This window comes from Pelobates fuscus, chromosome 12 (genome assembly GCF_036172605.1).
Source record: "Pelobates fuscus isolate aPelFus1 chromosome 12, aPelFus1.pri, whole genome shotgun sequence".
Lineage (NCBI taxonomy): Eukaryota > Metazoa > Chordata > Amphibia > Anura > Pelobatidae > Pelobates > Pelobates fuscus.
The window spans coordinates 66161617-66187943 of record NC_086328.1 but is presented as its reverse complement, the minus strand read 5'-3'; the positions used below and the strand labels follow the sequence as shown (position 1 = coordinate 66187943).

The 26327-nt window shown below is 38.7% G+C and overlaps 1 protein-coding gene across 1 annotated transcript in view; it reads right to left on the bottom strand.

Moving 5' to 3' along the window:
- Positions 1-1067: 1067 nt before the first annotated feature.
- The window catches only part of PYGM (glycogen phosphorylase, muscle associated), a 63960-nt gene continuing 38700 nt past the window's right edge, over positions 1068-26327 (bottom strand). Inside the window, exons 10-20 of the mRNA XM_063437807.1 lie at positions 25963-26109; positions 25637-25800; positions 25386-25500; positions 23701-23802; positions 20296-20443; positions 17888-17946; positions 16718-16859; positions 16209-16416; positions 13477-13611; positions 13240-13306; positions 1068-1963 (exon numbers count right to left, since the gene is read on the bottom strand). Coding sequence (XP_063293877.1) covers positions 1811-1963; positions 13240-13306; positions 13477-13611; positions 16209-16416; positions 16718-16859; positions 17888-17946; positions 20296-20443; positions 23701-23802; positions 25386-25500; positions 25637-25800; positions 25963-26109 — 1440 coding nt within the window. The 3' untranslated portion in view covers positions 1068-1810. The remainder of the gene's footprint in view (positions 1964-13239; positions 13307-13476; positions 13612-16208; positions 16417-16717; positions 16860-17887; positions 17947-20295; positions 20444-23700; positions 23803-25385; positions 25501-25636; positions 25801-25962; positions 26110-26327) is intronic.

Below are 26327 nucleotides of genomic sequence, written 5' to 3'. Positions count from 1 at the left end.
AAAGCCCGACGCGCGTTTCAGCGGTAAAGCCGCCTTTCTCAAGGGACAGACAGACCAAAGCCCACAAGGTACCATTGGCAATCTTTGCTGCTCACATTACGCTTCTGGGCATAACGGTTAGTCAGGAGCTTTGGTATGCCGCTTACTGTGAGGTATCATACTATCCAGACCCAGGATCGACATACACTTGGTTTTGGGACGTAAAGGTAGTTTTCCGCCCCCTGCGGGATTGGCCAGATGATTCGGATTTTCACTTCAACAGCTCTCGGTGAAGCTCACGTTCTTTTTTCACGTTATGTGGAGGTGTCTACACCTCTTTGACCTTTACAATCGGGCGAGCTTCTCATTTTGTATACATAACCTTTCATACCAGTTACGACCACCACATTAGCTAGGTGGGTACATTGACTATTGTCCCTAGCGCGCGTGTAGCCAATCCTATGGGTAAGCACTGTGATTGGATCAGGCTACCACTTCTGATGATGTCAGCAGACTGTTTGTTTTTCTGAGTCTAACAGCATGCAGAGTTACAGCTTCAGGCTTGAATACAGTAAGATTTTTACTGTATTTATGGAGGCATGAGGGGCCCAGGGGGGCTAGATGGTGGTTTTAACTATAGTGATCCTTTAAGATTATAGGTACACTACGTTAGCATAATCATTTATGCTGTGTGTGGCTCTGAAAGGAACATGGTTAATGGAGAAGAGTTAAATTACCAAATAAAGGGATTAGAAAGGGATACAGTGACATGAAATTGAAGAAATGGAATAATGTGCAACTACAAGGTTAAATGGTACCTTACAGATTGACAGAGTGACTAAAAAAATAAATGTTGTCAACCACAATCGGATGTTCACTTCTGACCCAAAAGGAAGAGAAAGGGAAGCAGGAGAAAGCGAGATAAGTAGAATGAATGGAAATTAGAGGAAACACAGAGAAGGGGAGGGGGAGAGAGGAAAATTGAGGAACAGAGAGAGGGTTAGTATGCGTGCGAGCAAACATGCAATATTGATTGGTGCTAGTTTTATTTATATTCAATACAAATAAAAAATAAAGCTGACAGAATGTACTATAGTATTGCTTTATTAAATAGCACATACGGCATTTCTTTTAACTGATGTAAAGATTATCTATTGGATTTCGAAAGAAATATTGATATTGCTTAACATGAATGCTCGGTACAAAGCAAATACTATACCGTCAAATTATTCCCCTTTTCAAGAATATATTTTGTTTTTTACTGAACAGGATTCCAGATTCAAAACACAATTGTAATTTATATCAAATCCAAATAAATTACACAAGAACTAAGTGGGAGGTTGTGTGCCTCAGTTGATCAATAAAGTAAATTACACTATATATGATGGGAGAGATGAAATGATAAACGTTTTTCTTGTGTTAGAGGGATTGGTATTAAATGATCAGAATGGACATGAATATCTCACATTTTCTAAAGGGTGACAAGGCGTGAAAAACTTTTCCTGCGTGGAGGTGGGATTGGGATGAAATTATGAGAATGGACATGATTATCTCCTATTTTCTTATCAGTGATGACGTGTGAAAATCTCTTCCGGCGGGGTGGTGGAAATGGAGTCAATTCATAAGAGTAAAAATTCATATATTCCTCTTGGTCAGACAAATGATAATGTGGGTTTTGGTATTTTCTCCTTGGTGGGGGCACAGGCAAATGTACGGTTTGGGGATTAAGAGAAAGGAGAGGATCATTATGGCAGGTGTACGAATGGTGTCGCCTTGGAGGAACTAAAGGTTGGTAGATTTGTATGGCACACGCCAGTGAAGACCAAAGCTGTCACTCTCTTGGAACATCTGGGGGAGGGATTTTCAGGGTGCTAGGCTCTACACCCCATATTTCACGAGCATACTGACTGATGGTTCTGTCACTTGAAAACTTCCCAGAACCGGCAATGTTGAAAATCACCTTGCGAGTCCATTCTCTAGGGTTCTACGGGAGAAGAAAAGGAGGCAAGTAAGAGATAGAAGGGAAGATAGACAGTAAAAAAGTATGGAAGGTAAGGAAGAATAGACAACCAGAATGCTGCAAAATAATGAAGGAATGAATAAAAATGCACAAACCAGGAGGTTGATGTAAAGTGCAAACCATAATGCTTAATTCAGCTTTAAGTCACAGTCATGCAATTTTGGGAGACACTTTGCAAAAAATTCAGAATAATTTTGTATGGATTGATTTCATCTAACATGTGATCTGAAAGTCACCCAAGTCCCATTATACTGCAAAATGAATCTAATTAAATCAATAATAAAAAAAATATATTCATATGTTTCCCATCTAGTGAACAGATCTAATATTGTTTTTTGGAAAAATAGTATCTGCCTACTAAAAAGTTATTTTGACTCAGATGCAGCGCTGTATTTGCCGCGAGGCAAACAAGGCATTTGACTTGGGCGGAACTTTCCAGGGGGAAGCAAAAAACACCCCCCCAAATGCCCAGACTAATGCCTATTAGCCTCGGGGCAGGCGGATGGCTGAGGTCCAGCTCCCAGCACATTCTGGCTCCTGGCATCACCCTGCGGTGCGTGCGCCTGAACCTCAGCCAGCCACCTGCCCGACAGCCCAGCCAACAGCCCCAATGGACCCCAGGTAAAAAATACACCAAGCTCTCCCAAAGCTCTCAGTCTGATGGCCTAGTAGCATCAGAATGCTGTCACGAGGTTGGCTTCCTGACATGGCAATTATGCACCTCTTTGATGGTATTATAACGTGTTTCTCACATGAGGGATTTGGTGGCTTTAACCATTCGTTGTCAGTGTTCCAACTTTCCTAGTTTTTAAATTGATTGAGGCATTTTTAAGATATTTTTCAATTTTACTGTTTGTTTGAAGGGGAGGTTTTAAGTTATTTCTTTTTAAGCATACATCTTAGAATTATCAGAATTATTATTTAGTGTTTGGATAAATAATAGAAAATGACAGAAAATGACCTTTACTTGAGATGTTGCACCGACTGCTAGTTCTTAAAGGGGACATTCTTTGAACCATAACCACTACAGTCTATGTTATTAGGTATGGTGCTGTAAGTGTGAGTACCACTCCCCTATATTTTGCCAAGCTGTTTTGGAGCTTTTTGAGAATTAATAGGGGGTGGGGGGGATTGAGGAGGGGATGTGTGTGCCTGGCTGTCTGTCTGTGTGTGTACCTGGCTGTCAGTGTGTGTGTATGTCTGTCAGTGTGTCTGTGTGTGTATATCTGTCTCTGTGTGTGTATGTGTGTGTCTGTCAGTCAGTGTGTGTGTGTCTTTCAGTGTGTATGTCTGTCAGTGTGTGTCTGTGAGGGCGCCTTTGTATCTGTCTGAGTGAGTGTGTATGTGAGTGAGTGTGTGTGTGTGTGTATGTCTGTCAGTGTGTGTCTGTGAGGGAGCCTGTGTGCCTGAGTGAGTGAGTGTGTGTGTCTGTCAGTGAATGTGTGTGTGTGTGTGTGATTGTGTATGCCTGTCAGTGTGTGTGTGTCTGTATGTGGGTGGGTGTCAGTGAGTGAGTGTGTGTGTCTGCGTCATTGTGTGTGTATGTCAGTGAGTGTGTGTGTCTGTCAGTGTGTGTCTGTGAGTGAGTCAGTGATTGTGTGTGTCTGTCAGATTGTGTCAAATCAGTGTGTGTGTATGTCAGTGTATCTGAGAGTGTGTGTCTGTCAGTGAAAGTGTGTTAGTCTTTAACAGGAAGAGGTGTGGCATTGACAGAAAGGGTTGGGGCAAATGTAAATTAGGGGGTGCCCAAGTTCCGTCATGCCTAGGGCAGCACAGATCCAAAATACACCACTGCTCAGATGACAGTCATATGTAACCATGAGGGACACATATCCCTAAGACACAAATGTTGGTTGTCACTACTGCAGGGACCGTGTAAATAATCTGTAAACTCAATCAAAAGAGAATCCAGAGGGCCTCAGAAAAATATCTATGAAAGCTCATGAGCCTGTAAAGGGTTACAAAACCACAGATAATAATTTTAGCTACTAAAAATACATGGTCAGGCAGGCAGTGAACAAATGGAGGAAATTCAACAACACCATTGTTAAAACTTCCAAAATTGGCATCCAACCAATATAACTTGAAGAGCAAGATGCATGTTACTCCAGAAGGTCACATAATGTCACATAAAACAGCTAATAATACATTACCCTGGTAATAACTAACTACATGAAGGTATCTCTTCTATTAGCTTATGCTACTATATTTATCAGTGCATTATAGGAAAAACCTCAAGGGTTGTGATGATGAAGGTTCAGTCATTAGGAAATAATGAATTACAATAGCACTCCAAGCACCATACCCACTGCAGTGTTCAGTAGTGGTTATAGTGTCAGATGTGCCCTGGTGCCTTCCCACCACAGTACATTTTTTCAAATATTTTTATGGATGCGATGTCCACATCAATTTTGTTATTTAAACTCACATTTTCTACCATTTCTTTTTTTGTGGTGTGGGGCGGGGCAGGGTGTGCGTTACAACTTGGTACCAACAGGCAGTCCATGTAAATGTAACCCTGCCTACACAAAAGAGTTTACCTAAAACCATTTTAGAATAGTTGGACTTTTTACCTGAAGTACGCCAGGCTTCCCACCTCCACTGCAGCTGGAAGCACTGAGCTAAACCCAGTTGTGTACAAAGAGCAGAGGAGGATCGGATGGAAGAAGATGGTGGCACCGTCAGGCATAGGTTCAGTAAGTTAAACTCACCTTTGCCTTCCTCTCACTCAGCCACCAGACTCCCAGCAGCAATGTCACCATCGCGGGTCTTTGTAAAAGTATGCAAAGTCCCCAGACGGTGACAGTTCTGCTTTAACATTTATATTTTCATTCAGCCTGCAAAGTACAATTAAATGTAGAAATCCACAATCTTGAATCCCTCTCTATTGTTGCTATAAGTTCTGACTTTTACGGTCGTTAACCCCTTAAGGACGGAGCCAATTGTACAAGTTGTGATCAAAAAAAAAATTTAAACAAAACGTGGAATTTGCACTATATGTTGTTCAACCATAATCACCTCTTTCATATTAAGTGCACCCACACTTATTATATATAATTTCAGGAGAAACTGGGCTTTCATTTCATTTCACATATTTATATATGAAATATAACTGAATGTGAAAGCAAATCTAAAAAAGTGTGGGACATTTTAACTGTGAATGTCATAATACTGTTATATTTTACTGCAATAAAATAAACATATTTGTATTCAGAGATGTCACACAAGTACCACAGTACCCCCATGTACAGGTTTTATGAGTTTTTGGAAACGTACACGGGTCAAATATAGGGCTTTCCCGTTTCTATTGAAATTTGCCAGATTGGTTTGCTGGGCCTATGTTGCCTTTGAGACTGTATGGCAGCCCAGGAATGAAAATTAACCTCATCTTGGTATACCATTTGTAATAGTAGACAACCCAGGGTATTTTAACCCCTTAGTGACCTGACCGTTTTTCAATTTTCTTACAGTTAAGGACCAGGGCTGTTTTTAAATTTCTGTGGTGTTTGTGTTTAGTTGTAATTTTCCTCTTACTCATTTACTCTATACACACATATTATATACCGTTTTTCTCGCCATTAAATGGTCTTTCTAAAGATACCATTATTTTCATCGTATCATATAATTTACTATAAAGAAATTATAAAATCTGATGAAAAAATGTAAAAAAACACACATTTTCTAACTTTGACCCCCAAAATCTGTTATGCATCTACAACCGCCCACAAAAAACACCCGTGCTAAATAGTTTCTAAATTTTGTCCTGAGTTTAGAAATGCCCAATGTTAACATGTTCTTAGATTTTTTTTAAAAGTTATAGGTCTATAGGAAGTACAAGTAGCACTTTGCTATTTCCAAACCATTTTTTTTTGTAACATTGATATCTATCAGGAATCCCTGACTAACCCTTCACATGTATATATTTTTTAAAAGAAGACAACCTAAGGTATTAAACTTGGGGTGTTTTGACTCTTTTCATGCAACTATTGTACCACCAATCTATGCCAAAATTAAAAACAAAAAAAATGATTGGTGATTTTTTTTACACACATAGCAATTTAAGAATATGTACGGAGAACTTTAAAGGTTACTGCCAAAAAAACATCCCAATATGTGTTCAGCAACATCTTCTTATTACAGTGATACCACCCATGTATAGGTGTGTCTGGTTGTCTGGGGGCTAAAAGACCTTATTTGGAGGGTGCACATTCCAGTTTTCCAACTTGGAATTTTCAAAGCTGGTCATCATGCACCCATGTCCTATTTGGGACATTTTTGAAGCCAGCCAATGTAATTTAACCTCATCAAACCATATATTTTTGAAAGCTAGACACCTTAGGGTATTTGAAATTGTGGTATTTTAACACTTTTTATGCACTAATTCTACCACCAGTCTTTGTCAAACCTTTGGGTAGTAATTGTTTGTGTTATTTTTCTCTTACATTGTACTTTAGGCATGGATGTTCAGTTCCTGTTATGTGTTACTGCCAAAGAACACCCCAATATGTGTTCAGCAACATCTCCTGAGTACAGTGATACCACCTATGTATAGGTGTGTTGGGTTCTCTGTGGGATAAAATACCTTATTTGAAGGGTGCGCATCCCAGTTTTCCAACTTGGAATTTTCAAAGCTGGTCATCATGCACCAATGTCCTATTTTGGAAATTTTTGAAGCCAGCCAATGTAATTTACCCCATCAAACCATATATTTTTGAAAAGTAGGCACCCTTGGATATTTTAAATGGTGGTATTTTAATACTTTCCATGCACTTATTCTACCACCAGTCTTTTTCAAACTTTTGGGTAGTCATTTGTTTGTGTTACTTTTCTCTCACATTGTACTTTATGGATGGATTCTCAGTTCCTGTTATATGTTACTGTCACAGAACACCCCAATATGTGTTCAGCAACATCTCCCGAGTACAACAGTGCCCCCAATCAGGCCCGGACTGGCCATCGGGCACACCGGGCAAATGCCCGGTGGGCCGCGGTGGCCATGGGCCGAGGCCGGCAGGGAGATCACAGGATCTCCCCTGCCGGTCTTTGCAGGGCCGGCACTACCCGAGCGCCGGCCCTGCAGTAGTCCATGGCGGGCCGGTGGGGAGATCAGAGATCTCCTCACCGGCCCACATGCAGGATATTGCGGCCGCCGGCGAGGAGAGAGGGAGGGAGCCAGCCTTCCAGCAGAGGAACCCGGCGGAGCTCTAACTTCGTCAGGTTCCTCTCTCCGTCAGGTTCCTCTCGCGAGATTCGGAGCGTTGCCATAGCAACGCTCCAGGTCTCCCGAGAGTGAACTCTAGCCTCACAGGCCAGAGTTCACTCACCACTAAGACCACCAGGGATGGATGCCAGCAACAGGATCCCCCCTCCCAGGCATAAGGTAAGCAGGGAGGGGGGGTATAATCACCCACATCACATCAACTTTACAGACACCCCTAACACTCACAGCACCCTCACTCAAACAAACACACACATTGCACCCCTAACACTCACAGCACACACACACACTGCAACCCTAACACTCACAGCACACACACACTGCAACCCTAACACTCACAGCACACACACACACACACACACACACTGCACTCCTGACACTCACTGCACCTCTAACACTCACAGCACACACACACACACACTGCACCCCTAACACTCACAGCACACACACACACTGCACCCCTAACACTCACAGCACACACACACACTGCACCCCTAACACTCACAGCACACACACACACTGCAACCCTAACACTCACAGCGCACACACACACACACACTGCACCCCTAACACTCACAGCACACACACACACACACACACACACTCTGCACCCCTAACACTCACAGCACACACACACTGCACCCGTAACACTCACAGCACAATCAAACACTGCACCCCTAACACTCACAGCACACACACACACTGCACCCCTAACACTCACAGCACACACACACTGCACCCCTAACACTCACAGCACCCTCACTCACACACTGCACCACTGACACTCACAGCACCCTCACTCACACACTGCACCCCTGACACTAACCGCACACACACACAGCACCCTTACCCACATAGCACCCTCACGCAAACACAGCACCCATCACTCACACACACACACTGCTTCCCTCACACACACACACACACACAGCACCCTCACACACACTGCACAATATGCTTTCCTAGCATTTTTGTCTCCTGGTATCCCAACTATGGAGACACCAGAGACAAATTTCAAGCAAACACAGTGCAAGCATGTTATTGAATTTGATTGCGCTGTGCAGAACAAATACAGGGTCTTTTTCTCATGCCAGAACTCTTCAGCAGAGCTCTGCGCATGGTCTACCCTGGAAGAGCATTGAACCAACATGCTCACTTTGTGATGGGGCGTGCTTGTCATTGGTGATGACAAAACACACCCTATCTGGCCCGCCCCCTTTTTAGTGGGCCGCTGTAATTAAAAAATGCCCGGGACGAATTTTCTTCCCAGTCCGGCCCTACCCCCAATGTACAGGTTTTATGGGTTTTTGCAAATTTACAGGGGTCAAATATAGGGCTTTCCACTTTTCCATGTTTGCACATTGAAATTTGCCAGATTGGTTTGCTGGGCCTATGTTGCTTTTGAGACTGTATAGCAGCCTAGGAAAATGAAAATTAACCTCATCATGGCATACCATTTGTAAAAGTAAACAACCCACGGTATTCAAAATGGGTCATGTCCAGTCTTTTGTAGTAGCCACTTAGCCACAAATGCTTCCCAAAGTTAGAGTTCATATTTGTTTTTTGCAATTTTTTTACACAAACACTGCACTTTTACTGGTGATTTCATCGTTGTGATACGTTTTACTATTTTAAACATTCATATTTGTGTTCAGTGAAGTCTCCCAAGTATAACAATACTCCCATGTACAGGTTTTATGATGTTTTAAAAAGGTACAGGGTCAATATAGGGCTTGCCCAATTCAGTTTGCCAGATTGCTTTGCTGGGTCTGTGTTGCCTTTTGAGACCATATGGTAGCCCAGGAATGGGAAATAACCCCATCATGGCATACCATTTTCAAATGTAGACAACCCAGGGTATTCCAAATGGGATGTTTCCAATCTTTTGTAGTAGCCACTTAGTCACAAACACTGGCCAAATTTAGCGTTTTTATGGGGTTTTTTTCATTTTGTTACACAAAAACTGCACGTTTACTGGTGATTTCATCGTTGTGATAAGTTTTACTGTTTTAAACACTCATATTTGTGTTCAGCGAATTCTCCCGAGAATAACAATACCCCCCACATACAGGTTTTATGGTGTTTTGAAAAGGTACAGGGTCAGTATAGGGCTTGCCCAATACAGCTTGCCAGATTAGTTTGCTGGGTCTTTGTTGCCTTTTGAGACCATATGGTAGCCCAATGCTGCAGGGGTACTGCTGGGGTCTCCGGCAGTCCCCCCCAACCGTGATTGCCGTGGATCGCCAGTTCAGGTAAGTCCAAGGCTCCTATTTGCCACGGTCGTAATTACCGTTTTTTTGTTGGACGTACGTACTACGTTCACCGGTCGTTAAGGGGATATACAAAGATATATATAATTTCATTTTAAGTGTAAATATATATATATTTATATCAAAATACAGTTAGAATAAAATTACATATATATCATTTTTTTATTATTTTTTATTATTATTTTTTAGAATATATATATACACACAATATATATATAGTCATTATATATTATATATATATATATACACGTGTGTAATTTTACTCAAAGTGTATTTTTATATTAATATATGAATATATTAATAAAAAATACACTTAATATGACTTTATGTATAAGATATATATATACATATTATATAAAGATTTACTATATTTATATATATATCTCATATATACATATATATGTTTTTTAATTTATTAACTATACTATTATTATTTTTTTACTTTTATTAAACTTTTTAAAAACTTTTTTCACCAGTGCAGCACTTTGGACACCTATGGCAGTGACATGGCCCCTGGGGGTCCTAAATTGGAAAGATGGGACTGTCTGGGCTGAGCCTAAGCAGTCCCCCTCAAAAGAAGATTGATCGCCGGCAGGGTAACGGCGGCGATCGGTAAGTACATGGGGAGGTAGAGAAATTTATTTTTTATTTTTATTATTTATTGTAACTGAGTGCCTTTGCCCCTCGAGGCACTCAGTACAGGCAGAGCATCGGAAGCCTGCCTGATGGCTTCCGATGCTCTGCCTAACTGCCGGGCTGCATGTGAAGCAAGCGGGAAGTGATCACTCCAGGGGGAGCGATCGAGGCATCGCTGCAATACCATAAGAGCTGCTAGAAGAGATCATGATCGCTTCCAGCGCTCTAATTCCCCGGGTTATTGCAGCAATGCCTCAACATCGAGGCATCGCTGCAATACCATAAGAGCTGCTAGAAGAGATCATGATCGCTTCCAGCGCGCTAATTCCCAGCGGACGTACATGATACGTCATTAAGGAACGTTTTTTGTCAGACGTACCTGATACGTCCTTGGTCGGGAAGGGGTTAAAATGGGGTACATCCAGTCTTTTATAGTAGCCACTTAGTAACAAACCCTGGCCAAAATTAGCGTTTATATTTGTATTTTTGCATTTTTCACAAATAAACTGCCCTTTCACTGATGATATCATCGGTATTATACATTTTACTGCTCTAAAACAATCATATTTGTGTAGAGTAATGTCTCACGAGTACAACAGTACCCCTCAAGTACAGGTTTTATGGTGTTTTGGAAAGTTACATAGCTAAAAAGAGACTTGTGTCCATCAAATTCAGCCTTCCTCACATATATTTTTGCTTAATCCAAAATTGCTAATTTAAATTTGCCCGATTGGCTATGTTGCCTTTGAGACAGTATAGCAGCCCAGAAATTAAAATGAACCCCACCATGGCATACCATTTGAAAAAGTAGACAAATCAGGGTATTCAAAATGGTGTATGTCCAGTGTTTTTTAGTAGCCACTTAGTCACAAACGTTGGCCAAAATTAGCATTTATATTTGTTTTTTGCATTTTTTACACAATGACTGCACTTTTACTGGTGATATCATCATCGTGATAAGTTTTACGGTTTTATAACACTCATATTTGTGTTCAGCGAAGTCTCCCAAGTACAATAGTACCCCCCTCCCCCCCCCCCATATCCAGGTTTTATGGTGTTTTGGAAAGTTACAGGGATAAACATAGGACTTGCAAATTAAATTCTCTGGACTTGCTGCCTGGGTTGTCAGGCTGGTCCCTCAAATTATAATTAATAAAATGACTTAATTATGTTAAAAGATTACATAAATAGACACATAGAACTTAAATATATATAAACATATATATGTATTTAAATCCTACGTGTATATTTATGTAATTATTTATGTAATTATATCTATTTATATGTATATATATATTTTTATTTAATTCTAAGTGTATTTTGATAACAATATATATATATATATATATGTATATAGTAATATCAAAATAATTTTAGAATGAAATTGCATATATATATATATATATAATTAAATTTTTTATTATTATTTAATGTAGTTAATGCATTAATTATTTTAATAATATATATATCTATATATATATAATTACTATATGTATATATATATATATATATATATATATATATATATATAACTCCATAATAAGTGTATTGATATATATAACTATGTATATATTATATATATAATATTTATATTTTTTTACCCTGATTGCTGTAAAGTCCATTATAATGGGGACGGCATAGAACGCCCTACCGGCGTTAACAGGTTAAAAGGACACTCCACTGGCCAAACATGAATAAATCAATGTTTAGTTGATATACCCCAATGAAAACATGCATCTATTTAATTTTAATATTTTTTATTGGGCGCATATCTAAAATCAGCTTGAAAAAGCGAGAGATCTCTTGCCTCAAGCCTTTGCAAGTCACCCCTCCCCCTTTTAACCCAACCCAGAATTTCTGTGGCTGTCCAATCACAGACTTCCCAATGCACCTCAATGAGATGTCATTGCAAGGCAGGTGCTCTGGGCAACTGGCTGCCTCCTGTGTTTAACTCCAGTGCACTAAACAACCAGCAAGTAACAGGACATGATGTCTATTTCCATGCGGGGTGTACCAAGGTGCATTTGTAGAAGTGTCAATTTCTATTGAAATCTGCACTTTTTGTAAAATGAAAAAAAGAGAGAACACACTTTTCACACATAAATTACCTCAGCAAGCTAAAAAGCTTTAGGTGTTTGGAATGATTTAATGCTTTATTGAATAGTGTAATCCAGCAAAGTGATGATTCCCATTTAAAGGGAAACTCTAGTGCCAGGAAAACAAACTCGTTTTCCTGGCACTGTAGCCTCCCCTTCTGTAAAGGCCCACCCCCGTGGTGCTGAAGCAGTTAATAACCCCTTCTGTCACTTTACTGGATCCAGCGCCGATGTCCCTCGGCGCTGACTCAGCTCTGCCCATGCTCCTCCCCCTCCAACGTCTGCCGGCAGGGAAGACCTAATGTGCATGTGTGGCAATGGCAATTATTCAATGCTTTCCTATAGGGATTCCGGCGATGCTGGAAGTTCTCATGCATAGCGTGAGGATGTCCAGTGTCATTTGGACGACCAAAGGTCATCTAAAATCCTGAAAGTTCCTCTAGACAGCCAGAGTTAACCCTAGCAGTAATTAGTGCAGTTTATAAAAACTGCAATAATTACTTGCTCAGAGTTAAGGGTGATGGGAGTTGGCACCCAGACCACTTCAATGGTCTGAAGTGGTCTGGGAGCCTACAGTGTCCCTTTAACTTCAGACCACATTGTGTGTAATGCAAGAGTACAGATAATTATGAAGGCTTCAAAATATTTGTCGCTCTGCAGATATTTATAATAGTAATTCATCATTTGTGTATGTAACTTTATTGTCATTTGAACTGATCAAACAGGAATGAATTTACCTGGATCTCAGGGCTGTCTGTGGAAAAAGGTCACTCACACACCAATATAGCATGTGTTGCCTCTGATGGGCTCTCTGTGCTACAAACATAAGGAACATGTCTCCCATTTGCAAGCATGTATGTGACGGAATGCCTGCTGAATATTGTACGCTTGCATTCTTAATTTATATATGCATCCAGGACCAAGAAAACTATAACTCTGCCTTAACTGTGTCTTTGTGGAATGTAATATTAAATTACTCTGTTCTGTGTGTGACAGTGAAGGACTGACTTAACAGCTCACCTTGTACAGAGCACTGACAGCATCCTGAGATTTGATATAATCTTCATAATCTGCAAACACTTTAAACCTGTAGTGAATAGAAACACACATGAGAAACAAAACGGAAAAGAGCTTTTCAAAAAAAGAAGTGAATGAATGGGAAATTAATGGGTTTGGGTGATAAACAGATAGAAAAAAAGATAGGTGAAGGGGATGAAAAAAAGAGGAAAATTAAATGCCAAATAGAGAGATTCTGACCTGTCATGATTCATCAGCATATTGACAATGTCCTTGAAGAGGTCAGGTTGTTTGGTTGAGAAATATCCTGAATTCAGCTGATCAATTACTTGTCTGAGCTCAGGAATTCTATCATAATACGACTTTGCATCGTACCTGTGGAAAAAATCCAAAAAATACTCTTTAACAACACAGAGTATTATTGGATCTTTGAACACACTTATAGACATGCATAACAGCTGATAAATTATTATATTAAATATATGTTACAACAGAGAAAACGGATTTTCAATACAACAGGAAGGAGATACAGAACAAACACAAATGTGAGAGACTTAATTTGAAGATGATAGCTAATTGTCATGTCAAAGTGCTGCTTGATTAAAACATTTAGGAGATTTGTAATTGTAAAGCATATTTACAATTACAAATTTTTCTATGTATATATAGAGAAAGCCTTCAATAAAACTTAATGTTGTTTTATCTGTAAAAGATTGTCGGTGTTTATAAATATCAGGGCTGGAACTTCTGTATATTTATTTTATTTAACCAAGTCTTAGTTTCAAACTCAAAAAGTTTGTATATTTTAGTGAATAGATTCCAGACATAAGAGCATTCTCACATGTAGAGAATTTTATAAATGTATAGTGGGGTACCATTCTGAAATGGCTACAAAATATAGAGTGACATTACTGAAACATAATTTTTTCACATGTGGGAAAGAAACATTTTTCAAAGCAAATTAGGCTCAGTCAGTGTGTTGTGGATTTGTTCCTGTATGCCTTTGTCTGCGTTTTAGACATTAGTATTCCTGGTTCCTTTTCTTACATCCTGTTACTCTGCCACCAGAGGGCCAACCACATGAAACCATTCCTGTATACAGGATTCTTTTTTTGTCTGTGATTTACCTCTAGATTAGTTTTGGACTGAACTACAATATTCCCATGTCTGAACCCCCATGGGCCAGAATCTCAGGGGAACAAACTCACAAAAGCACCAAAAGAAAAGGGGGATTGAATGGAGAAGAGGCGTGTTTTTTTATTTTGTTTGTGTTTTGGTGGGTGAAAAAAGCAGCTGAGCTCCCCATGTTGGACAAGATGTCAGCCCAATCATGTTTTGTCCAATCAGTAGGTAGAAATATAAGATGACTGATGGTTAGGGGACAGCCACTTAATGTAGATTTTATTCACATATGATGTGGCCAATAAAGGGGAAATGAAAGAGGAGAAATAAAACAACTATAATCTCAAGCCAGATTCTTCTAGACACTTTTACCTCAGCTAATGAGGTAGACATACCAACAGTGATCATGTGTGTTTATCCTCGCTGTGCTTGCGTGCGAGTGGTCGTTGATTCTAGTGTAAGGCTAGATTTAGCTTTATGTTGTATTTAGCTAGCTGCTAAAGATAGTAAGAGATAGCAGATTGGCAGGCACTTTGTCATTGATCACAGTGTGAGACTAAATTGCCAGTGTACAATTGTTAAAGTGTGTTGTAAGTATTATTTTGTTAACTGTTAACACCTCTGTCTCCACTACTTCTGCTACTACCACTATTCAGCCACAGGATAGTGGGATTAGAAGCATGTCTGGTTCAACACCCAGGAGGCAATTGTTTTTCCCCAACCATTTTCCTGCTGTCGCTCCTTCTACCACAGCTAGTGCACGTGTTATAGCTTCTTGGTGCCCCCTGAAGAAGAAACTAAAGGAGAGTGCAGCAGAGTCTACATTGTGGGGGTCATCAAAGTCACTCTTTAGTAAGGACAATCAGCAGCCTTTTATTTTATCTGGCATCTAGTGTGCACTTGCCTCCTGCATCTCCAAGTCCATCTGTGTCTGCTGGAGAATCATCTTATCCATCAGGGACAGTTGAGACAACAGCTACACCTGTTACCACTGGCACAAGTAGCATACCCACTGTCAACGTTACCATCACCACCAATACCCCCTTCTTCAACATCACCAGTACTGGGACCATCAACATTTATATTAGCATTAAGTAACCAAGTGATAAGGTACCACTTGCTGTAGAGGCAGCTTCCAATGCAAAATGATGCAAATTACACACATCTTCAGCAGATGCAAGGCATCCGGTAAAAAAACCCAGAAAGAACAGAATAGAAAAGAAAGTCAGCTTCCGTAGCTGCTATCGCCAGTGCCACTTAGACTCACTTTGATTCACTGCTTTAGAATTAAGTGTGCTTCTGTGTCACTGCTTGTGCTTTGGAAATTCTAAAGCTTCTTCCCTCAGTTATATATACATACTGTGGCTGCAGTTTACTGCACAATTGAAGCCTGCCTACATGAGTATGTCTGATTTTGTATGTCTGCATAGTCATAGGCATTATTCTTCTTGTTCTGACTGCCAGAATGGATTTCCTGATTATTATTTTCTGTACTTAAATTCCATTCTGCTACTAGTGTGATATGTTGGACTCTTGTGATTTCTGGATTTATTGCATCACTACTATCTTAGCAGTGGTCCACAATTCTCACCCCTGCCACAACTCATTAGGACTATATTACAAATGGGGTACTTGATACTTTGTCTGATCTGTAGACCTTGCTTTTGCTATGCAAACTCAATCAACAAAGCTTTTGCAGTTGTGGCAACCTAAACAACTAGAACAAGGAGGAGGTTTCATATGAAATGCATAATACAAAATGCTAAATAATTCAAAATGCAACAAAATAGCTAAGCTGCACTGATAAAAGCTTGCTCAAAAGTAGAGATAGAACACTTTTCATTTCATACCCATCACGATCAAGCTTCTCAACATCAGGCACTCTCATGCCAAAAATGAAGAGATTCTCCTCTCCGGCTTCTTCAGCCATTTCAACATTTGCTCCATCCATGGTGCCAATTGTCAGGGCACCATTCAACATGAATTTCATGTTTCCAGTGCCAGAAGCCTCGGTACCAGCAGTTGAGATCTGCTCAGAAAGGTCAGCAGCTGGGACCACTGAGAAACAACAGAAATGGAGATAACAAGATTCAGTGAGTAATATAAAATCACAGAAATCAGCATTGTACATAGAAAAATAACCAGTGGAGAGAAGAACACATAACATTAAAAAAAATGAGAGAAAGATGTAGCAAAATTAAGACAATTAGAAAACCAGAAATTGAACGCTACTGCAATTAAATGATGGAAAACACAAAATTGAGTCTGCACATGCAGACCGTGTATCACATTAAAATATTTCCCTAAGCAAAGCGATTCATTTTTGTATTTAAGTGACATCATATTATAGAGAACACACCTTTCTCTGCCAGAGACACACGATAGTTCTCCAAGAAGAGGAGTTTCAGACGATCTCCTATGGCTGGATCATTATTGATCACGTCTCCAACAGATGTGATTAGCTTGATAATCATCTTGGCCATATGATAGCCAGGAGCAGCCTGAATAAAAAAAGAGAGAGAAAGGAAACAGAAGAAAGTAATGAGGCGATGATGAAAAAAAGGAGGGGGAGATTTAGAGAGCACAAGAAAGAAAGAAAGTGAAACACGTAAAGTAACGAAAAGAAAAGGATATATGGTAAAACAAAGGGAATAGAGAGAAGATATTTGTAATGTGTTTCTCTTCATGTTAATTTATAATGCTGTCTATAAGAAATTGGACAGTAACTGTTCGGTAGTTTGTTTGTTTTTTGCACTTTTCTATAGTAAACTGCATTTAAAATGAAACAGTTACTAGGAAGTGTAGATTACATCTGTGTTTGAAGGAATTTACATTGATAAATTCTGAAGGGCAGTCTGTTTTTATATATATTTTTTGTCTTATCATTATTTTATAATCTAGAAGGGTAACAAAGGTCTTGAGGTAATTCTAAGTGTGTCATTTGCATTCGGAATCGGTTGAAGATTTTTTTTTGCTAAATAGAGGGCAAGGAGGTGTCAGTGCCTATAAAGTAGGCCAGTAAGTCTAAGCGAGACCTAGAAAAACATTAAGTGTTTCAAAATCCATTGTTTACTACATTGATGCAAGGAGCCACTGGTGAGCTTGCAACATGAACTAGCGACGTAACCTGGTAGACCACAGTAGTAATCACCATTATCATCTGTTGAATATATTAAGAGCACTGTGATGAAGTCGTAAAAGTGTCAAAGAGTAACATAAAAAGAAGACAATACTAGCATAATCTCAACATTTATAGTAAGATGCAAACTACTCCGTCAAGAGGAGAGTAGTCAGGTTACAATTTAATAACAGGCAAATAAATATTTGTAGAATTCTGGAAACAAATGTGATGATTAACTTATATCTACATGATTGAAAGAGTTGAGAAATAAGGGATCACTTCAACATTTAAAACGTGCTACTTCATCTGATATTATGGTGGAGGTTGTGCTATAACCTGACTGCTGAATGTTTTCTGAAATAAACAGATATAGTATTTATCTGATCCTACCGAATGCCTTGTACTCACCTTTCCACCAATCATGACTGTTCTGGGCACATATTGCTTACTAGGATCTTTCTTTATTCCTGCAAACACAACAGAAATTGGAACATAACGCATCAATACTTGAACTAAATTTGGCTATCCAGTGCTAAAGGGTGAGTTTCACAATGAAGCAATCCATGTAATTAAATGGGCACACTAAGTTCTTATCTCCTTTTCTGTTAATTGAACTTTAATCACATACAGAGGTCTATTAGCAGAACAGGAGATAATAATTTCTATATTAAACACACTGTGCAATAAGGGAAGCTAAAAAATGAAGACTCTTTTTCAGGAAGTGACTCTTAAACAGGGGAGATGTGGCTAGGGCAGTCTAAGCAAAGAGATGTATCTCCTAAATGAAGTACATTAAACCCACTTCATTAAGCTAATGTTTTTTTTTGCTCAGGGTTTCCCTTTAAGAATAAATATACTTGTCGAGCAGGAAATTCTAACACCATCTAACATTCTGTGGTGTGCCATATTCAATCATGTCAAATAACTGCTTCTAACACAAATGTGGAGAATGTGTATATTATATATCATCGAACAATTTCAAGAGATATTGGGGCACAGCTAATAAAATGTTTTTCTTCTCTCACCTATATACAATAGGAAGATATTTCTCTCTCTCTGGTTAAGATTCATAAAGCAATGTTACAGTTTTCCATCAATATGAGCTATTTTAATGTCTCTATACTGTATTTTCATTAATGTTGTCTGAACAGCTAAATTGCTTTAGGTGTAAACTGCATGCCCCAATCTCTTGTCCCAATACAGAAATCAGCATTGTGAATTAATTTAAGAACAGCCTACTGGCTTTCAAACGTATGGCCAGCAGGGCTTCCTGATTCGCTCCCCTTGAAAAGAGTAAATTACATTCTTGAATACACACACTTACATGTATCAGACCTCTATGCAGCATACCTGGCTAATAGTGCATGACTAAGGGTCCCCTTGGTCATTACTGTTTTTTTCTGTTTTTTTTGAATAGCACATGTTTGACACTGGCAGACATTATCTTATCATCCCCTTAAACAAAAACCTGTCACTTCCCAGGTTTTTTTTAATGCTATCGTTACTCTTTATTTGCTTATATCTAGATATATATTTTAAAAATATGTTAAATATTTGTAAGATATAAAAATAAAATTACATCTAGATATATGTAACTCTTTAACCTGCAACTGTACACCTCTAAGCGGAATGTCAATCATTGTTACAGATTTGATAAAGGCTCAGAGAGGTGCCAAAATGTTGTTTCCACTTCCTTGTTTCAAATAAAGACTGTCTTTTAGAAGAAACCTCAGGTGTGCCTGGATATTTATTTTTTTCCATTGGGTGACTTTAGTGGCCATTTAAACATTTTTCATCAGATGCTTTGTTTCCTTTTAAATGTGTATTACAGATGTATCAACTAACATCATTCCGACTGAAGAAACCTCAGGTGTGCCTTTATATCTTTTTTTTTTTTACATTTGATGTCTTTAGGGATTGGCCCTCCCTTTCTGAAGCACCCTGCAGGAAGTTTCCCCCACCTTTCTAAGTGTATGCATTTACTTTTGTTTTTTTTGCAAACACTAAAGTCACCCAGACCAACCCATCTCAATGAAGTGGCCTGGGTGCAGTGGTCCTGTCATTTAACCCTGCAATGAAAAACACTGCTGTTTTGTAGAAAGAGCAATGTTTTCATTGCAGGGTTAAGTACACTAGACATGCTGACATCTATGAAGGCTGAGTGGGTGGGTGGCTGCAGCAGAGAAGTCCTGTGCTGGAAACAAGGTAAGTAATCATTATTTAACTTTAGTTTTTTAATACAAAAGGGGGTTGACATAAGGCAACCTATAGTCCTTTAAAACAAGGTATAAGTGAACTTCAATGTTTTACTAAGTGCTGCAAGTTCCTGCAGCACTGAATACATTTTTGACTGATAAGTAAGCTGTTACCCTGTCTTTGACTGATAAGAAAGCCTTGAACCTGTCTTTGAATGATTAGCAAGTGTTAACCCAGACTGGACTACACAAGTGAGTCTCCGAACCCTTACCACCTATTCCATACTTAAAGGTCAGGCAATGTGATCTTGTAATGTATTCAAAATCAGGACTCTGACACTTATATACCCCATTACATCATGAGATCATTGACAGGTTAAAGGAACACTCCAAACACGTAAAGTACTTCAGCTTGCTGAAGCATTGTTGATGTTCTCCTGGGGGCAGGGCAGAGTTTAGTGACTACTTCATCTTAGACGGAAAGGGGTACCCAATAATCCAAAGAGCCCATACAACACTCTAGTATTATAAATAGATGCATTCATTTATAACAGTAGACGGTTCCTTTAAAATATATATAAGTATATCTAAATTATGTTATCATATCAAATTCTTACTCACTATTGTACAAAGTGATCACATGCAGACAATTCAACAGTTGTCTTTTGTACTCATGGATTCTCTTTACATGGACATCAAACATAGAACTAGGGTTGATCTTTACTTTGTATTCTTTCTCAAGATATCTTGAAAACTTCAATTTGTTCTCCTGTAGAAAACACAAAAATCAGTTTGAGACTTGGTAAGTCTGCTTTGGGGAAGCATGTGTTAGCTTAACATAGTCAGGTGTTTTATTGCAACAAATGATTTCATGTGCAAATGTATGTATGCAAGTATTAGTATGTAGTCCAGCGAAAAAACACATTACCTACTTACATACATGGTTTTCTATCATTTTGCAATGCGATTGAAAATGTTTAGCCCCTTAAGCTCAGTTTGCCTTTTTTATTTTTCAAGAATAATTGCTACCCTAAACTTGTCCTGAACCTATGAAAATTGTGTGAAAATATCCCTTCCTCACTCACAGTAATTGAAGCCACACAAAACCACTTTGCTGAATTCTAAGAGTCATTGAAGAGAAGTAGAGAGATGTCACTCAGCAGTGGAAAGAATATTACAAATTGTTATAGTTATTTGAAAATCCCTGTATTTAACAAATCGATTATTTAACTATACTTAATGTATGAAGGCTTATGCACAATACATGCTTTATTTTTACATTCTGTTGCTATTTTTAGTGAACTGTTCTCATAAAGCCCTTAGGGGCCTTACAAATACTGTAAACAATTTGACAATTGTTATTTCTCCGTTTTGTGTGACAAGAATAGTATATTTTCTGCATGCTAATATTTAAAATCCTGTGTGAAAAAGTGAAAGATAATGTTTCCCTCTTCTTCCTGTAATATTTCCTTAAAGGTAAAAAAAAAAAAAAAAAGGAAAAAACAAACGGTGTAAATAATTTTTTATTGAGGCCCATGTATAACAGACACTGTTTTTGTAGTTGTGACATTACTGGACAGAAGTGCTCAGAAACATAGTATAGCATGAGCAATTACATATTTTGTCATTGCTCATGCTATACTATGTTTCTATTTGTATATCTCAAGATTTAATTTAAATAAAGTGATAAAAATGCAAGCAAACTTTGTCTGAAGACATTAAGGAGTAGTTAACACGAGACTTGGTATATAGAATTATTCACTGCTAAAAACTGAGATACTATGAAAAAAGATTAATGAAATTGATAAGGTAAAGAAATTTGAGAGTGGAAAGTCATCGGATAGCCTGTGAGAGATACTGAGCAGGTATCAAAAGATTATGGCAACCAGTCCTAGATGATGACCCTTCAACCTACTCCAACCTCAAGTAAATCTTAAGTTAATAAGTTATATTAGCATGACGGCAAGTCCAAAACAGTCCATTCAAGTAGTCAGAGGTCACTTGCTGAGCCAGCATCTGGTGCCCATAAATCTGACCTTGAGCTAAGATCAGAGTCCAAGGAAATCCCACCGGGCACATCCTTCATAGTTGAAGAACCCTCCTGGCTTTTGGCCTGCGATGTGGAGGTTTACTACTAGGTAAGTGGCTATGGTGACCCATTCTGAGTGCCTGAGTAGATGCTTTGTGTGGCTCACCGCTATCCACTGGGTCAGCCAAAGGCCAACATCTTTGAGCTGTTCCAGCTTGTCCCAGAATTGAGAGCATAGATCTTGAAATACATCCATTAGTTTGTTGGTCTGCAGATTTAGCCTTTTGCACGTTCGCAGACAGATTGGTTTGTCCACCATCTTGGGTACAGGTCGGGAAGAGGTATTAGTGCTGATTGTAGTGGAGCCCTAGTCCTGGCAGGGTCTTTCCTCCGCTGGATCACCCAGAGTAGAATCAGGAACAAGAAAATAGCAAGTAAATAGCCCAACTCCTCCTCAGCAACTGGACGACACACAGTTCTGGGAGTACAACTGACTTTATTTCTGGCACACATGGCTTTTATGCATTGACCCTAGCATGGGGTTTCCAAGTCAAGAATATAAGGGTTTCTTTGCCAAGAACCTTTGTGTTTGAGAGATAATTGAGCTCCAATTAGCATAACTCAATTATCTCTCAAATACAGAAACTTACAGAGATTTTTAATATACCCCAAAAATACATGAAAACAGTAAAGGAACCCACAAAAATAATATTCCTGAATAGCCCCAATCTGAGTGCACAACATATCCAAAAAGCGCTCAGATCAGTTTGGTAGAGCAAACGTTATCGTCGAACAAAGTTCGGGTTTTCTGTGTGAACACGGACGAGTGATCCCCCTGGTTGTTATGGAGCGAATACTCCCCCTGTTCGGTAGATCCTGTCTTCCGAACGTCGTTTGTCTAGGTGGCCGGGAAGTGGGACGGGCAGAGGTACTAACTTTGCCTGGATTCGCAGAGACACGAGGCCAAAACCAGTTCCAGGCATTCAATGACTAAGTACTACTGCCTGCGTTTGGGAGACAAAATGGCCGCCATTCATTGGACCACATGCATTTCATTATTCGAAAGGCTGCCACCCAGGAAGACGCACTCAAGGAAAGGTGTCAAGTCATTCATTTGTGGTTAACAGCCAGTGGAGGTCGGTGTTCACTGGAGCATAACAAGGGACCACATACTAGTCATACTAGCCTTTCAGGAGATGAACAAGGGGGTAGGGACAACCGAACATAAGGGAATGGAGTCTGCTACACTGATTAGGCCAAGTATCTCCAACTGATTAACTTCAGATCCCCCCTAGACCAAAAAGCGATGGCAGGGCGCTTGTCTGTCTTCTCAGGTGCACATCTTGCTCTGGGCAAGGAGATCCTCTCTACTGTGCATAGTTCGAGGAACTTCGTATGTCAGCTGAAAATATGCTCCTCAACCGCAACCTCAAATGTACTCGTCAGTTCGAGGAGTAGGCAAATTAACATTAGACTCTTAAAAAGAACCTTAAAAGGCGAGAAATATTTCTGTATTAATATGATAGTAGGGAGCTCTCTCACAGCATGTATGTCTGGCTCAACAGTCAGGTCCCAACCCCCACATGATTATATTTTTATGTATCTCGATACAGAAATCTAAGCACAAAATGTTTCTTTTTTCTTATATGTATGTGCTACGACTACAATGCTGGAAATGATATTATGCTAATAATTAAAAATTATGTATATTTCTGTGAAGTTGTTAAATAGCAGACCCATGTCATCTTTTATGTTTTTTTTAAGTTTGGAGAACTATCAGCAAACAATAACAAAAAGTAAAAATAATGAAATATAAAGAAATACTGACTCTCTAATCAATCCAGCAGCAATATAGGTCATGTATATGTAAAAGAGGTTAGACACTCTATATCTTTTCAAATAGCACTCCATTGTAAGAATAGGATTACAGCTAACAACAGGATTCTGAATTCCACTACTGTTGTGTATCACAGTAACAGACAGTTGTTAAGTTATACCTGTTTCACTTTAGCAACATCTCGGATAAAGGCATCGTCATTGACAAAGTCCAAAAGTTTCTTTAGCTGATCTAGGTGAGTGATGTACTCATCACCTATACGCTGGGGATTAAAAAATATGTGTTAAGCAAGAGTAATTTATTTCATAGTGAATCTGTGAGTAATGTTCAACCAAATGGACAATATGTCACACACATGCGCGTGCTTGTATGATTTCATATACCAGCCCCCTCTGATTTTGTGGCAGAGATAGTAGCGTGTTGTGTGCTGAGACACATACTGACACTGCTTCTCAATCAGCATACCACTGCTGCTTATTTACCACACACCACCACTAAACCACTAGAATAGATGTGAAGTAAATTGCATGATAGAAGAAATGAAGGGAGATGGAGAGCTATGAAATGGGCATAAATGAAACGGAAAGATATAATATATGCCATGATATATGACATGATATGATATGGGGTGGGATGAAATGAAGAGATATATCAAGGAGATGGAGACATATGAAATTGCCATAGATGAATTTGAGAGATGTGAAATTGGCCTAGATGAAATCAAGAGATATGATATGGTGTGAGATGAAAGGGAGAGATATGGTATGGTACAGATAAAATGAAGATTAAATGAAGAAATATGACATAGAGGGAGCTGGCTAGATATATTAAAGGCATAGATGAAATAGATAGATATGGTACAGAGGGATGAAATGTAGAGGAATTAGTGTAGGTATAGGTGCCTGCATGTGTGTGTTTGTGTCGTTTAGTATGTGAATTCTTGTGTATATGTGACTGCAACATTTCATTGTAAGCTAAAATAATATGGTGGCAGCTCCTGCTTGGGAGTGCAACTTTCTCTATATCTATATCAAAATTAAAAACCAGCCAAAGTGCAGTGTAATCGCAATCAGAAAAATGAAATGGTATTTACCCTTTCAAGTTAGGTATAACAAAGGATTTCTCTTAATCCTCAAACAGTAAAAAACAAAACTAAGATATACCTAAAATAGAAAATGTGAGAAACAAATCATAGAGTAATAAAGTAAAATCTCAAAATCTCAAGGTTTCACTCAAAAAATTAGCCTAAATTATCAGAATGTTAAGTGTTTTTACTGTATTATCCTATGGTTTGTTTCTCAAATGTAATATTTTAGGTACATCTTACTTTTGTTTTTTCTCTATATCATGTAGACTGGGGGCATATGTGTCATAGTTCTGGCCTAGATTAGGGCCCTGGGCCCTTGAACTGTATGGATGTGACTTGTGCATTATATCTCATTTAAATAATTCATAAATAATTTAAATCATCTGTGGAGCATGGCATTCTAAAACACACTCTGCTTCTTAAAATTATGAGCATCTCAAGTATACATATATCTAACATTTACAGATTCTACGTTATAGAAATTTGTGTTCAATAGATACTTGATATTTTGATAGGTCTATATATTTCTATTTGCATTGAAATTATACACCTCTCAAATGCTGCAAACAGGAAAAGGTAAGAAACTGTACGGATATGATAATCTATCAGGCAAGTGATTTCGTTTTAACATTTGATGTATTTTGGTTATCTTTAGTACATAGTATGTGTTTTGCTGTACTGAAGCTCTAACACATTGGAGAATAATTAAATAACAATGTAAACCACTTGTTACACAATATGTAGATCATTTTTCTTACTTCTGCTATGACTTCAGCTAGACCTGGATTACACAGGACTAACCAACGCCTTGGGGTGATTCCATTAGTCTTATTCTGGAATTTGTGGGCATCCATTTCATAGAAATCGTGGAAACTGAGAGATAATGAAAATATGAGGAAAGGAGGAAACATAGAAGATATAGACAGAATAGAAATTGAGCGTATCAAGGTGATCTGGTGGAAGTTTGTATGAGAAAGAAGAAATCAGTATCGCAACAGTAGATACTCACACAGTGTCTTTAATGATGTCAGAATGAATTTGAGCAACTCCATTGACTGCATGTGATCCCACAATGCACAGATGAGCCATGTTAATGCGTTTCACTGAGCCTTCCTCTACAAGAGACATTCTGCGCATACGGTCGATATCCCCAGGGAATACGAGAGCTACACGCTAAAAAGAAGAATACAAAAAAAGTGAGAATAAATTGATGGAGACTTGGGGTAACATAAACGTTACGGTATGGAAAGAAATCAAACCATGAAAACTCAATGGAGAAATAAAGGTGACTGAGAGAAATGGAATACGGTAAACAAGAGATAGGATTTACTGTACATTGAGATGTCTCTGGTTGATTTCGAACATGATCTCCAAATGTCTTGGGAGCAAGTTCTCAAGGAGATGAACAGGCCAGCGCTCTAATGCTTCTGGTAGTACAGTGTGATTCGTGTAAGCGCATGTGCGGGTTGTTATATCCCAGGCCTATGGAACAGAGAGAGAGAGATTTAAAGATACTGAGGAATGGTGATAAGAATAGAAAAAATTAAGTTCACAAAATACACTTTAAAAACTGTTGTTTTCCTTTGGTAAACCGATGTCACTGGTAATATTAACTAATTAAACTATTTTATTTTCCATTTAAATATTGTCAAGCACTGTTTTGAGATTGAGTATTATGTTTTAATTTATAATTGATCGAC